We start from the raw sequence: 12,509 nt of genomic DNA on the forward strand, positions 1-12,509 counted from the left end.
ATTTATAGGACTAAACCTCTGCATATTCTGAAGGTCTCCTCCTCAGTACACACAATCTCACTAGCAGATTATTCAGCCTCAGAGTGTAAAGACGTAAGTGAATATTCACAGATACCCTTGACTATCCTGGATCTGCAGAGGTTACCAGACCTTTGACTGTTTAACAAAGGAAGAGCACTAGCAATAAACCACCACAAAGGTTCTTTTGTGAGATTAGGATCACTTAATTCAGACCTCTACGTGACACAGGAAAGTACAGCAGAAAATGAGTTACTTTTCTTTTCAGTACAGAGCAGGGTGCTATAAAAGCAGCTTTTACATTTATTTCAAGATCTCAGGGTTTCTTCTGACACAGCGGCAGAATGAAGCTTAAAAGAGGCCCTTTATACAGTCATTTGTCAGTCCAGGTGGCCTGGCCACGCAGTGATTCTGCAACATTTTTTCTCAGGCTGCCCCTTCCTTGTCCTTTCACATTTCAATTCACGCTGGAGGCTCAATGACACAGCACCTGCCTACCATTGCTTCCCCAGTTTGCTTTTTTAGACCTTTGATTTTGGAAATTGTTAACCCATTTGAAATAGCACGCTCCTGCAGCAGCATTCGCTTTCACGTTTCTCTAAAGAATATTGTGTTTCTTAACGTAGTACCTTGGGCAAGGCAAGGACATACAATAAACTACATAATTCTATTATCTGAGCGACTTCCTGAATGAAATGAATTCCAGTAACTGCTGGCATATACTGAGGATACTAAGCTTCAAGCTTATGCCTGTGACCATTTTCCAGGAAAGCAAAGCCTGTTTCAAAGCTGTTGCTTCTTGATGGCAGCATTTTCCCAGGAAGCAGGAAATGTAAATCCCAGGATCTCATCAACCAGCTGGGGTCTGATCTCTCAGGACCCGGATAAAAGTTCAAAAACTGGGTCTCTTCACGCCCACTTGCTGGAGCTGGGTCACCATGAACAGGGAAGGCAGATTCAGTGGGCTCAAAAAAAAAAAAAAAAAAAAAAGAGAAGCCTCTCTCCATACAGGGCACTGAGGTTTAGTAGCTCTTTGATCTCCATGACACTGCTTTAGACATTTCCAAGCATTTAAGGTGCTCGAGGCCCGATATGGTCCTTCAGTGTTGGATCCTAAGATCTGGTTATTTAGGGAAAATTCAGATAGTTTGAACACATCCCTAAGTTACCTCTTTGGTTACTGTTCTATAGAAAATGAAGCAAAGCCATCAAAGGCACCACTCAGAACTCCTTCCACTAGCAACTACGGAGACTAGGACACTGGAGTCATCACTTCTCAGTTTTAGAGCAAAGAATACCTTCTCACGCAGAGCAGTCATGTTTTGGGGAACTTTGTACACTCCTTTGGTTCCTTTTGTTATGTGGCATTAAATCAGTTTCAACTTCACCTCATACTCCCCCACGGATGAAGTCTTTCGTGCCTCTTCTTTGTACTCTGACTTGATGCCCATTTGCTCTCTCCGTATCTACTGCTTGTGTTGGTCCTGCCTTCATTTCATGCCGCTGAGGAAAGCAGAGCCTGTGTACCTTGCAGGCTGTAGCCACTTGACCGACTCTGTGCTAACAGTTCAGCAAAGGGCAGTAACCAGCAGAAAGATTTTGAGAAGGAGCCTTGAAACCTACGGACTTCCCCAGGGCAGGAGCTGCCGACACTGCGATGCTGGTGTTGGTGGCTTTTCACTGCCTCAGGGAGTAAAATATTTCCCTCTTCAAGTGCCCAAGGTCGGGAATATTTCTCTCCCTCCACTGCACATTCCCTTTATGAGCAATACCTGTTCTCCCTCTGGGGCAGGTTTTCGTAGTCCCCCCACTTCTTTTTCTTCTGTCTTGCACAGGTGTAAGAAAAGGATACGGGAGCAGCATCTATCTGGGGGAACAGAGCTGCCACAATGAAAGCAAACCACCTCTTCCTGATTTGATACTAAAAAGCTGATTCAAAGATTGTCTTTTGCCCAAGAGACCCCCAAGATACACCATCACTGGAGAATATTTCTGAGCTGCTTCTCACACACCATATTCCCTCTGCATACTTCCCCCTGGCCTTGCAAGAACTTCCCACAAGCTTTTCAATCACGAGCTATTGCCAAAGCTCATTAGGTCACCACAGTCAGCTATAGCTACAGAAACGACTGCTGCGAATCCTGATGCCAGGATTCACACTGGCATTTGCACCAGGCATGCTTAATGTACTGGGGAAACTGGACACAAAGATCTTAGCAAGGATTATGAAGAACTGGAGGGGATGGACCCCACTGTCCCCAAAACAGCAGCTCTCCCTGAAAATAACTACTCATTTGGCCTAATGGAAACGCTATATTTTTGGTCAGGAAAAACAAAAATCACTCTGGTCAGTACAGAACTTGGCTTTTGCATTCCACAACCCTAAGAACTACTCGTCTCACCTGTCAAAAAAATTAATCTAGACTTCTAGATTAATCTAATCTTCTTAACAGCGTTCATGGACAACAGAAGAAGGTTCTTCCAGAGTCCAATTCATTTAATCCCAGACACATGTCTAACATGCACGATGAATGAGTCTGTGGAGATGCTGCATTGTCTCCACAAAATGTGGTGACCAGACAGCTGGCTTTAGATGATACATGCAGCACTTTGACTGCCAAAGTTAGCTGAACGCCATGGCCTCACAGAGAAAGCTGGGAATGTTGCAATTCTATGGCATGCAGTTTATAATCCGCTTTCCAATGTGGCAAAAGAAAAAAAGAGCCATTTTGAGTATTAAGAACCCACACCCAGTGAACGTTTTCAAACCTGATTTGTTTACCTTGCTGTTCATAGTGTAGGAACTAACAATGGGTGACAAAAGAAAAAGACTTGTTTTTCGATCTGGAAGAGGCAGGGCTATGCAATCCAGATGGGGGCACTGAAAAAAATCTGAGAAGTAGAATTTTTCTAAACATTTCTCTGCTATTTATAGTGTTGGATGGGTAATTTCATGTGTCTGAAGTAAAGGATGAAACTTAGCACATACAGATGACATGGAGTCTTCTCAAATACTCCCTGAAACACTGAGGTGAAAAATAATGTAATTTTCCTTATCCAAATATATCGGTCTTCCGGACAAGAATGACTCTTTAACAAGGACAGTAACCGAGAGGGTATCAAAATAGGAAATAATATAAAATAATCTTTAAATAAAAGTTTAATTCACTCTTACTTTACAGAATATTTAAAAGCACCTATCATTTTACTGTGAGTTCTAAAAAAGACCAACAAAGAGACTGGAATGATTTTAGCGGGTAAAATATAGGAAACCTTGTGAACAAATGGATACAAGCTAAGCGAAAGCACAGTAATATTTCGTACACCACAACTATAATCAGAATCTGGCATTGGTTTATTCAAATTTTGCTTTCTTGGAAGCAAAGCTTACATGTTCGTAAACATCAAAATAAACATTGCTTAATTTTACAATTTGCTAAACAAATACTTTTTTACCCTCAAGGGCATATGCAGAGCCATCTGTTTGTCTGGCAGTTCTCCTGTTGACCTGTGCTTCAAGATTTTTTTAAACAACTGGTTCCCTTACAATTTTAATGGTGCTTAAAAATTTCTTCCAATATTGTGCAAGTCATAGGCAAGGCCATTTTGATGTGTGCCCTTCCTTACATAGTTTTTTGATCAGTACTTAACTAACGCAACTGTGAAAAACTATACATTTTCAGGAAAATGTTTTGATTTTGGTCCAGTAGTTAAAGACCTTCTATAACTGAGTTGTTTACATGGATTTGAATCACAAGCATGTACACAACAAAACCACTATACCAATGTTTCTTGGTCTATGCATAAAAAGTATGTCTTCTACTTACACTAAAACATACAAAAAATAAACTACAAAAATTGTTTACACTTGATTTCAGCAAAAAAAGCTTTCTTCAAGAAAAATGATTCTTCTTTTTTCAGCCATCAAAAAAGGAATGCAAGTAAACAATAAATACATGTGCTTTCTCCATATAGACATATTTACACTTGAGTCTTTGGCTTATGTTTAAGTTTCTTTTTATAAAGATCTTTATGTGATCCAGCCATCATTGCACATTAAAACAAAATAAGCCAGGTTTTTTTTTTACTATATATAATATATATATGCAACACTTGAAACGTATAAAGAATGAACCTTACTATCAATCTGCACTGTTATTGTACTTTAACAATGTATCAAAAGAAAAAAAAGAAAAATTAATACCATATAGGAAATATTGATACATGCAACAGATGGTCGCTCTACTGTAATTGAGAGACGGCTGCATATACAAACACTGAAAAGTCCTAATTTGCGCAAATCTTTTCTGACTCTGGTTTTCATTAAATAGTATTTATGTGGCACTAAATGTTGATACTGTATACAAGCATAGAAACAGATTGAGTTCTTTTATTAAGATACACAACTTCATAAGAAAAATACTTTGCATTTAAAATTTAAAATCCCTCCCACCCCCCTCTTCCCCTAAAATCTTTCTTCACAGGATCAAGAACTGTTGTCAAAACAGCTTATTGAGATTCATGTATTTGGTGAACTTTGACACATCCATTCCGACTAAGAGGATTCCAAGTACTCCAGCGCAACATCGTAGCAGAAGCGATATTGCTCCTTTAAGGGGAAAGAGGAAAAAAAAAAAAAAAAGAGAAGTTAAATTAAGATTCTAAAGTATTAGCAGCAATATCTACAAACAAGAATAGTCTTTGCTAACTACTATGCAATTTTAACTTCGAGCCTGACGTGCTTGGGTTTTCTTTCTTTTTTTTTCCTACTACACAAGTATATTACCAGCTCTGATTTAAAAACTCACCCTAACCAACAAACTGGAAAAAAAACCTGACCATGAAATGCAATGATTTGCTTCTCTGATTTTTTCAGCTTCTGAACTGGTTTATCAAACATAAAAAGTTCTCCTATCAGTCAGAGCATTCTTGCAGTGCAAGCACCTCGACGCTGATACACCATTTATATTTAAGTTAGCTGATACTGAGCAGTTAACCAGTGCCTGCTGCTTGGACAGCCAGGGAATGGCTAGGGAATACTGAGCTGTGACACAAAGCTGCTCTGGGCCCACAGCCCATTTGTACAGTCGTGTCGATGTAATGCCCAAGAGATCAAATGCAGATTTAAAAGAGAAGTTAAAGCTCAAAATTCAATCATGGTTAGTATTTCTCCTTAACAAGGCTGCTGTTCAGAGCTGATACTGAGGGAGAGGGAGGAGGAAGGAGAGAGGAGAAGGCAAGAAGGAGAAGAAAACCCAAGGAAATGAATTCAATCTCTATTGTCCTTGCGACCTAACAAAACGAATCTGCTTTTGTGATTTATTTTGCAAAGGAAGCCAGCGTGATCCATTAGCAGGAAGTGGTGGGGATATCTTAAAGGCTTTATTGCGCTGCTCATTTTTGTTATCTGATCATGTTGCTGAATGTAGGGCACATGACAGTGTTATATATTGGTTTTCCTGGTTTGTTTTCTAACTAACGACTCAACAGCTGCTGCTGTTCAAGAGTTCTGAATAAAAACCCACACAACAGAAACACGTAACTACAGAAATTCAGTAACTGCAGATTAAAGCTACAATGGAATTCAGGACTATTTTAAAATGAAATATATGTTTACAGACCATTTATCAGAAACACACACCATCTACCTTGGCCTCCCTTTACAGTGACACAAGTAATTTTCCATGTGATCTGACCTGCTTTCTTCATAGCAGTGAACTGAAATCCAGGCAGCAATTCAGTACGTTGTGTCTCAGATGTCTATGGCACAGCAGACTACAAAGTATTTGCGGCAAAACCAGCAATACCTAGCCCAATGCCACTGCTGCTAGAGGATGCTCTATCTGTTAACATTTTAACCATCTTCTTAATTTATGTGGTGGCAAAGGATGGAAGTGATGCACAATAATTAAGCAAATCATCAAGTAGCCACAGAAGCTACTTGATACCAAGCAAACAGTGACACCTGGAAAAAAGGGCAATATGGGAAGAGGCAGCTACAGCCATTTTGCTCAATATGCAAGTTCACAAGGTCATAAGCAATTTTCACTACGCATAAACGGCAAAACGTTTTTAATTTCAATTGGCATCCCTGATTTTTATGCTGTAGGCAGCCATCTGGCTGAAAAGTGACACTGGCTGCTGGCAGTGTGAGAGTCAAATGGCAGAATCTCCCAAACGCTGTCTAACCTGCTTTCACATTCACCTACAGGAAGGAAAAAAATCCACTTGGGAGAATTGTTTTAAGGACTCTCCACAATGTTCAGTTTTTGTGACTGAAGTGATCACGTGGATGGATATGCACTCATACTGTATGCATAAAGACTGACCAGAAGAGTGAAGGTTATTCTGAGTTCTGGCAATGTACATACAAATATTTAGTCCTGAGGTTTTGCTAATTCAGGCTCATATTGTTTATATTAGTTTATTGTTTATATTGTTTATTATTTAGGTTAACTGTTGGACTCAATGATCTTAAGGGTCTTTTCCAACCTAAATGATTCTATATATTAATTTCCAATATACTAGATCCAAGTCTTTGATTTTAAGGTTCTGAGGTATCATTTTGACTACTAGAAATCTGAGTAACAAACATTGTCATTATTCAATACAGCTTCCAAAGCAGCAGTTGTTAGTAAGAAGCAAAATATTAACATCTCCAGCTACTAATCTGGACTTTACAGCTTATTTCTACCAAGAAGAAATGCCTTGCTCCGTAAAATTTCAAGATGGTTTGTGTGAGCACAACCCGCTGCAACTTCTCTTCAAATAGACCAGGTTATTTTGGGAGATTAAAGTGCACTCTGTTAACTCAGAATGTTTTCTGTGAAAGGCATGGTACCACTACAAGAAAAGTAGCGTAAAATGCTTAGCCTGGCCTCTCATGATGCTGACTTGTGTGTACAGTCAAGAAATTTCCACCACAGGATGTAACGTTTCCCAACCGTATGCTCATGCCAAGAATCAGACCAGCCTCTGCTCAGTCTATACTACAAGGGGAGCCCAAGACCCAAAAACCACGTCCCTTTCCTCTTGTGGCTCAACATAGGTTTGCTCTGTTTTGTGGGCACAGGACCGAGAACGTAGCTCACACAACAAGAGAGCCTCCGGCTCCCTGGCTGTTTGCAATAACCCCAATGGGCTGGTGCTTACCGGAGTTTCTACCATGTTGGGCTTACTGTTCCGCAAAGTCTTCACGGCATGGAAAACGTCCACCACGTTCTGCCTTTTTACCATCTCGACCACAATGCCGATGGCACAGAACATCCCGCTCCGGCCACCGCCATTTCTGTATGCAAGGAAAAGAGCTGGTTAAATGTCACCACGCATAAGAGAGCATTCAAAACGCATTTCTGTTCTTTCACTCTGTAAGCATGAGTGATTCCTGAGTCCCACAGGGAGACCAGGCTTTAGCAATCTCCTTGCAGCTCCAGTGGGTTTGGTCTGAGACATTTGCTGTTTCTGACCTTCCTCTCAATTACTTCTTTTGAATTCTGCCCTTATAGCCCACCATGCTGCCCAGCTATGCTATAGCCTAATTTACATAGGCATTAGAAATAAAAAAACCTAAGTTCAATGGCAAGTACAACGTTAGAAATTAAAAACCAAGTTCAATGGCAAGTACAACATTTTCCATTTAGTTCTGGAAAAAGACTGACTTAAATTATCCTACGGTATGAGGATTATCTAGCCAGATCAATGCCAAGGCATCACTGATTTGATATCTTGCTGACCTTTGGAGACACTTCTGAACTATTTTAATCTTCATTTCAAAGAAATTAAGACAGGTATTTCTTCTTACTAAGTTTAAATTAGCCAGAAGGTTCCATGTATAATGAGGAGGGATGGGCAGAAAGGGGCCACAAGTTAATTCTGAACATTTAAACAGAAGCCTTTTTTTAAAAGTAAGGAGAAATGCATAATTCAATTTCTAAGTTTTAAACTTTATATTTAAATAATGCAGGAGAGAGATTGGTCATTCTCCGTTTAGGGAGAAAAAGCTGCTGCCTTTTCAAAACTCCCAACCCAGCTCCCATTTAAATATCAGGCTCAGATAAGCAGACAGTGATCATTTACCAACAACAGTTTTAGGATCACATACTGTATTATAGAACTTTTCTCTGATTTCATATATCCACAGCTTTCAGTCTAAAAACCTCAAAATATAGTAGGCCTTCTGGAAAAAATGCAACACACAATATGCAAGATACACATAAAAAATAACCATTTGGCACTCAGCACAAAAGACTTCCTTACTGAAACCATACAAAAGAAATTGATCTGTACACATTTTGTACCTGAAAAACATGCTATTATGTACAGAAGGAGACAATACACAGTATCACTGTAGTATCATGCCCAAAATACTCATTCCCATAGTACCTTGACCTGACAGACAAATCCGAAAGTCGACCAAAAGCCAACCTACAGTACCGGTGGTACTTTTTTTAAATAAAATAAACAAGGGCATGTGCAAAAGAATGTAGCCATAAGAATACTGCTTGATCTTAAAACAAGAACTAATTTATAAGCATTTATTTGAAGAGCAGCAATTTGACTTTCTCCCAGTTACTCACAGGCAATGGATAATGGTCCGGCCCTCCCCTTCTTCACATTCCTCTTGCCATTTTTCAACCTGGAGAATTAACTTCAAGAAGGATCTCTTGGAAGCTGGTACATCCCTGTGAGAAGCCCATCCCAAATACTGGAATTGCTGCACCATCAGATAGCCCTCTTGTGGCTGAGGGAAAACAAAGAGCTTTAGGTCAATATGGCACCTTTACATCTTGCTTTAGAAAACCAAAATATAAAACTAACATGAAACCCAAGTGTTTGTATTATGGACAGATTCAAACATGTATATACATTGCATGGTAGGGTCTCCATTAATTTGTATAACTTGAGCTCAAGGAAGATGTCAAAAAAGGAAAAAAAGGGAACTACATTGAAGACAGCATCATAGTTTATCAATCCACAGTTTATCAATCACTAATGTAACCTATCCTGACTTCTAAACGGACAAATTCCCTAGATTCTGTGTGTCAAGGGTTTTTCTCCTTAACATCAATAATCAATTAATAACATCACTGTTAAATTCTTAGACCTACAGAAATGAAGACACATACCTTTGGCTCCTATGCATGAACTGACCCCATTATAAATAACCAACAAGTAATATTGGTGCACAAATATGACTATTTTCCTTGAAGTCTTCCTTTTTTGCCAGACTGTGATAATCATGAGAGACTTGCTGCCAGTCTCTGAGCCTTCCATGTGCTAGATGCTACACAGGGAGAGCTTTGAATAGAATTAGACTGTCACAAGAAAGGCCTCAATAATTGGAAGAATAAATAGTCTATTCAGTTTCTTGGAGCTGAAGAAGATGAAAAGGAGTAGGAACGTGGATTTTAGAAAATGAAGAACAGAGCAGAAAGATATTTAGAAGCAAGATGTAAAGGCAAAAAGGCATGGGAGACAAAGAGAAGTAGAGGAGTAGAAAATCAAAACATCACAAAAAAGAAGAAATGGAAAAAGTGAAAATAAGAAATGAACCAAGAAAAAAGGAGGAAGTCTCAAAACACAACAAAAAAAGTGCTATGGCGTAATATTTGCCAGTGTGCCTACACCTTAGCTTCCTGTAGTTGCCAAACAAGGTATGAAGAGCTGAAAATGTTTTTCTTAGCTCTGAATATAAGCAAAATAAAGGTTTGGATAAAATACTGGCCACATGCAAACTGATCTCTGCACTTTGAAAAATGAAAATGTGACCAAAATAAAAGAAAAAAAGTCTTTGCATACAGAGTAATCAGTTTTTGCCGCAGCTATTTTTCAACATTAATGTAAGTTAAATGTATACTCCAAGTAGCAATTGGTGGTGTGTAAGTTCAGTATTGGATGAAAGACACAAAGTAATAATGGTAAATAAAATAGGGATTGCTGGTTAACTGCACGTATAATGGTGGCACAAGCATCTGTAACTCTTTACCTGTATGCAACATAAATAAGTGATTTATAGAGGTGAGCTAAAGGAGGAGACACTGCGTGGCAAACAGGGTTTGAGGAGATGCTGCAATAGTGTGAAACACTACAGGACAGCAAAAAACCAAGATGGTGCAAGGTGTGAAAGAGCCGACAAGAATGCAAGACTGGCCCTGCTACTGAAGCTGAGAAAAAGATGATAAATATAGGTTGAGGCACAGTGGTGCAGAACCCTTCAGAGGCAGAGGAGCTTTCAGAGTTTTTTCACACCCCGCTTTGCAGGGTGCCACAATCCTCCTTTTATGTTTTGGTTCTCGCATCTTAGGCTGAGAAGGTGCTGGTTACATAACCAGCCTCAGCGCTCCTGTTCCTGATTCACCACGGAAGATGTCTTATTGAAGCTATGAATTAAATCCCTGTCACTACATGCTCATTACAGGGATATTTCTTTCACTGCACACCGAACAAACAGAATACTACTTATACATCTTCTACTCATCAGGGAGAACACCACAGAACAACAGTCCTTCACCTTACTGCTCTCTTTGCTTAGCATGCAACTATAGAAAAGTACTAGAAATTCCTATTAGATACCAATGCTTGACTGACTCTTTTCTGGGTAATGTCTTAAGAACATTAGTGGTTTACTATTTTTCAAAATTAAAAACCATAAGAGCCTAGAGAGTGTTAAAAACGACACATTTTTACGTTACATATTGTTACGATAATGCTCACTCTTGTTAGATTGCATATCCTGAAAATTCGGTTTATGACATCGCAGTCCATTGAACATGACATGCATTCCACTTGGATGGGACCATACCGCAGTATCCCTTCCTCAGGCCAGTATTGTGGGCACCCCTGCGCCAGAGCAAAATGAGCATAATTAAATGGTAAGTTACAACTTGAGCATTGCCTTATTCCACTGAAGACATCTCACCTAACCTTTACTGAGCAACTAGTGTTAATTACTTGCTGTAAAGCAGAGAATAACTGTAAAGTCACTGCACTGCTCTACATTTTAATCATGTAGTGGATCCAGAGTGATTAAAGCATGCGATGGTACATGGAAAACTTGAGCCCCAAACTAACCTGTGCTAAGTCGACTTCATTTAACATCACAAGAGAAGTACAGCCGTAGTCATACACTAATCTCCAGAAATCTTTCACAGTGTTTGGTAAAGGATGTTGTGTGACAATAAAAGCTGCTGGCTGCCTGTAGCTCTGTAAAGGCAAACGATTTTATTAGCACCAGTAGAGGAAGTACTTCATAACTTCCACTCAAACACTGCAACAGAAAAAACACATAAATAGAACAAAGCTGCGACATCAATTACACCAGATTTCACCAAAGCTGATGTTAAAAATACATTGTTGTCTCCAGTAAGAACGAAGAGGTTACTCTGCTCAGGTCTGCCTTCTGCTTTATTACAGGCCAAGCCCTGTTTCAGTTCAGCTATGCATGGGGCACTGAAGACACTCTTCAGGGCTCTCCTGAGCTGAGGCTTGGACAACTCCGCTCCAGGCACTGTGTCCAGGAGAATGAGCCAGAAACCTTCTCCCCGTGTTGCAGGGAGGGGTGCAGAGGTCTCGGAAGGTCACCCCATCCACAGCAGGTTATACATGAGCTCTATGACTGAACCAGGGACTAAGCTCAATCCCAAATTCTGTTTTGGTGCCACAGCCCCCAGGGTCACCCACGGAACTGACCTTCAGGATTATCGGGGCCCATTTCCAGCAGAAAGCAGAAGTTAAACAGTAAGATACTATTTCCTGTCATGACAGCAGATTTCATTTTCTGTATGCTGCGTTATACACAACTGCAAATAGGGATTTCCAGCCTTGCATAGGTTAGCTGAGATGCAACTAATAGCCCCTTTGCTATTAGTTGCATCTCAGCTAACCTCAGTCCCTGCAGCACATGTATTACGAGCAGCAAGCAGAGGAGAGATCAGAAGTTTTTTGCAGGCAATTTGCAACTATGCACAGAAGAGTTCTGCAGTGAAGGAATACAGATATGAACTGGCACGGAAGCACCGACAGGTTAATCTGAGAAACAGAGTAAGATGGTGAATATTCTTGTAGGTGGATGGGATTGTAAGTCACCAGTTTAAAGATGAAGTGCTGGGACTGCTGTATGCAATACAGAGATCCCTGTGTTTAGCACCCATGCTGGTACCAAAAGCAGTTTGGCTGTTTTTTTACTGAATTAAGCAGAGTAAATTAACCTAGGAGAAAGACCTGGTAGGGGAGCTAAACCACTTTTGGTACGGAAGCTTGCTTGTTTGAAGATTGACATGAAGGAGCTTCACGTGCAATATATCAACATACCCTCGAAGAGCATAGTGTGAGGCCCAGAAGGAAAAAATACAATTCTTTTCACCCTTCTACTTGCTGTAAATTGTGAAGATAACAAATTAGTGTCTTTAGCATCAGTACTTGTTTGACAACAGAATAAGGAGGCTGACAATTTTTTTATCTATGTTTGCTATCCTTTTCTAATGCAGAGAGCA

General features: G+C 39.9%; 1 protein-coding gene across 4 annotated transcripts in view; it reads right to left on the reverse strand.

Annotated features, from left to right (window-relative positions):
- Window positions 1-3,160: 3,160 nt before the first annotated feature.
- Window positions 3,161-12,509, reverse strand: part of PTPRK (protein tyrosine phosphatase receptor type K) — a 417,933-nt gene continuing 408,584 nt past the window's right edge. For all 4 annotated transcript variants that reach the window (XM_075498722.1, XM_075498720.1, XM_075498719.1 and 1 more), the window contains 5 exons: window positions 11,089-11,220; window positions 10,732-10,857; window positions 8,595-8,758; window positions 7,171-7,306; window positions 3,161-4,627 (listed from right to left, as the gene is read on the reverse strand). In XM_075498722.1, coding sequence (XP_075354837.1) covers window positions 4,574-4,627; window positions 7,171-7,306; window positions 8,595-8,758; window positions 10,732-10,857; window positions 11,089-11,220 — 612 coding nt within the window. In that variant the 3' untranslated portion in view covers window positions 3,161-4,573. The remainder of the gene's footprint in view (window positions 4,628-7,170; window positions 7,307-8,594; window positions 8,759-10,731; window positions 10,858-11,088; window positions 11,221-12,509) is intronic.

Source organism: Mycteria americana, chromosome 3, assembly GCF_035582795.1.
Source record: "Mycteria americana isolate JAX WOST 10 ecotype Jacksonville Zoo and Gardens chromosome 3, USCA_MyAme_1.0, whole genome shotgun sequence".
In the NCBI taxonomy this organism is placed as follows: Eukaryota; Metazoa; Chordata; class Aves; order Ciconiiformes; family Ciconiidae; genus Mycteria; species Mycteria americana.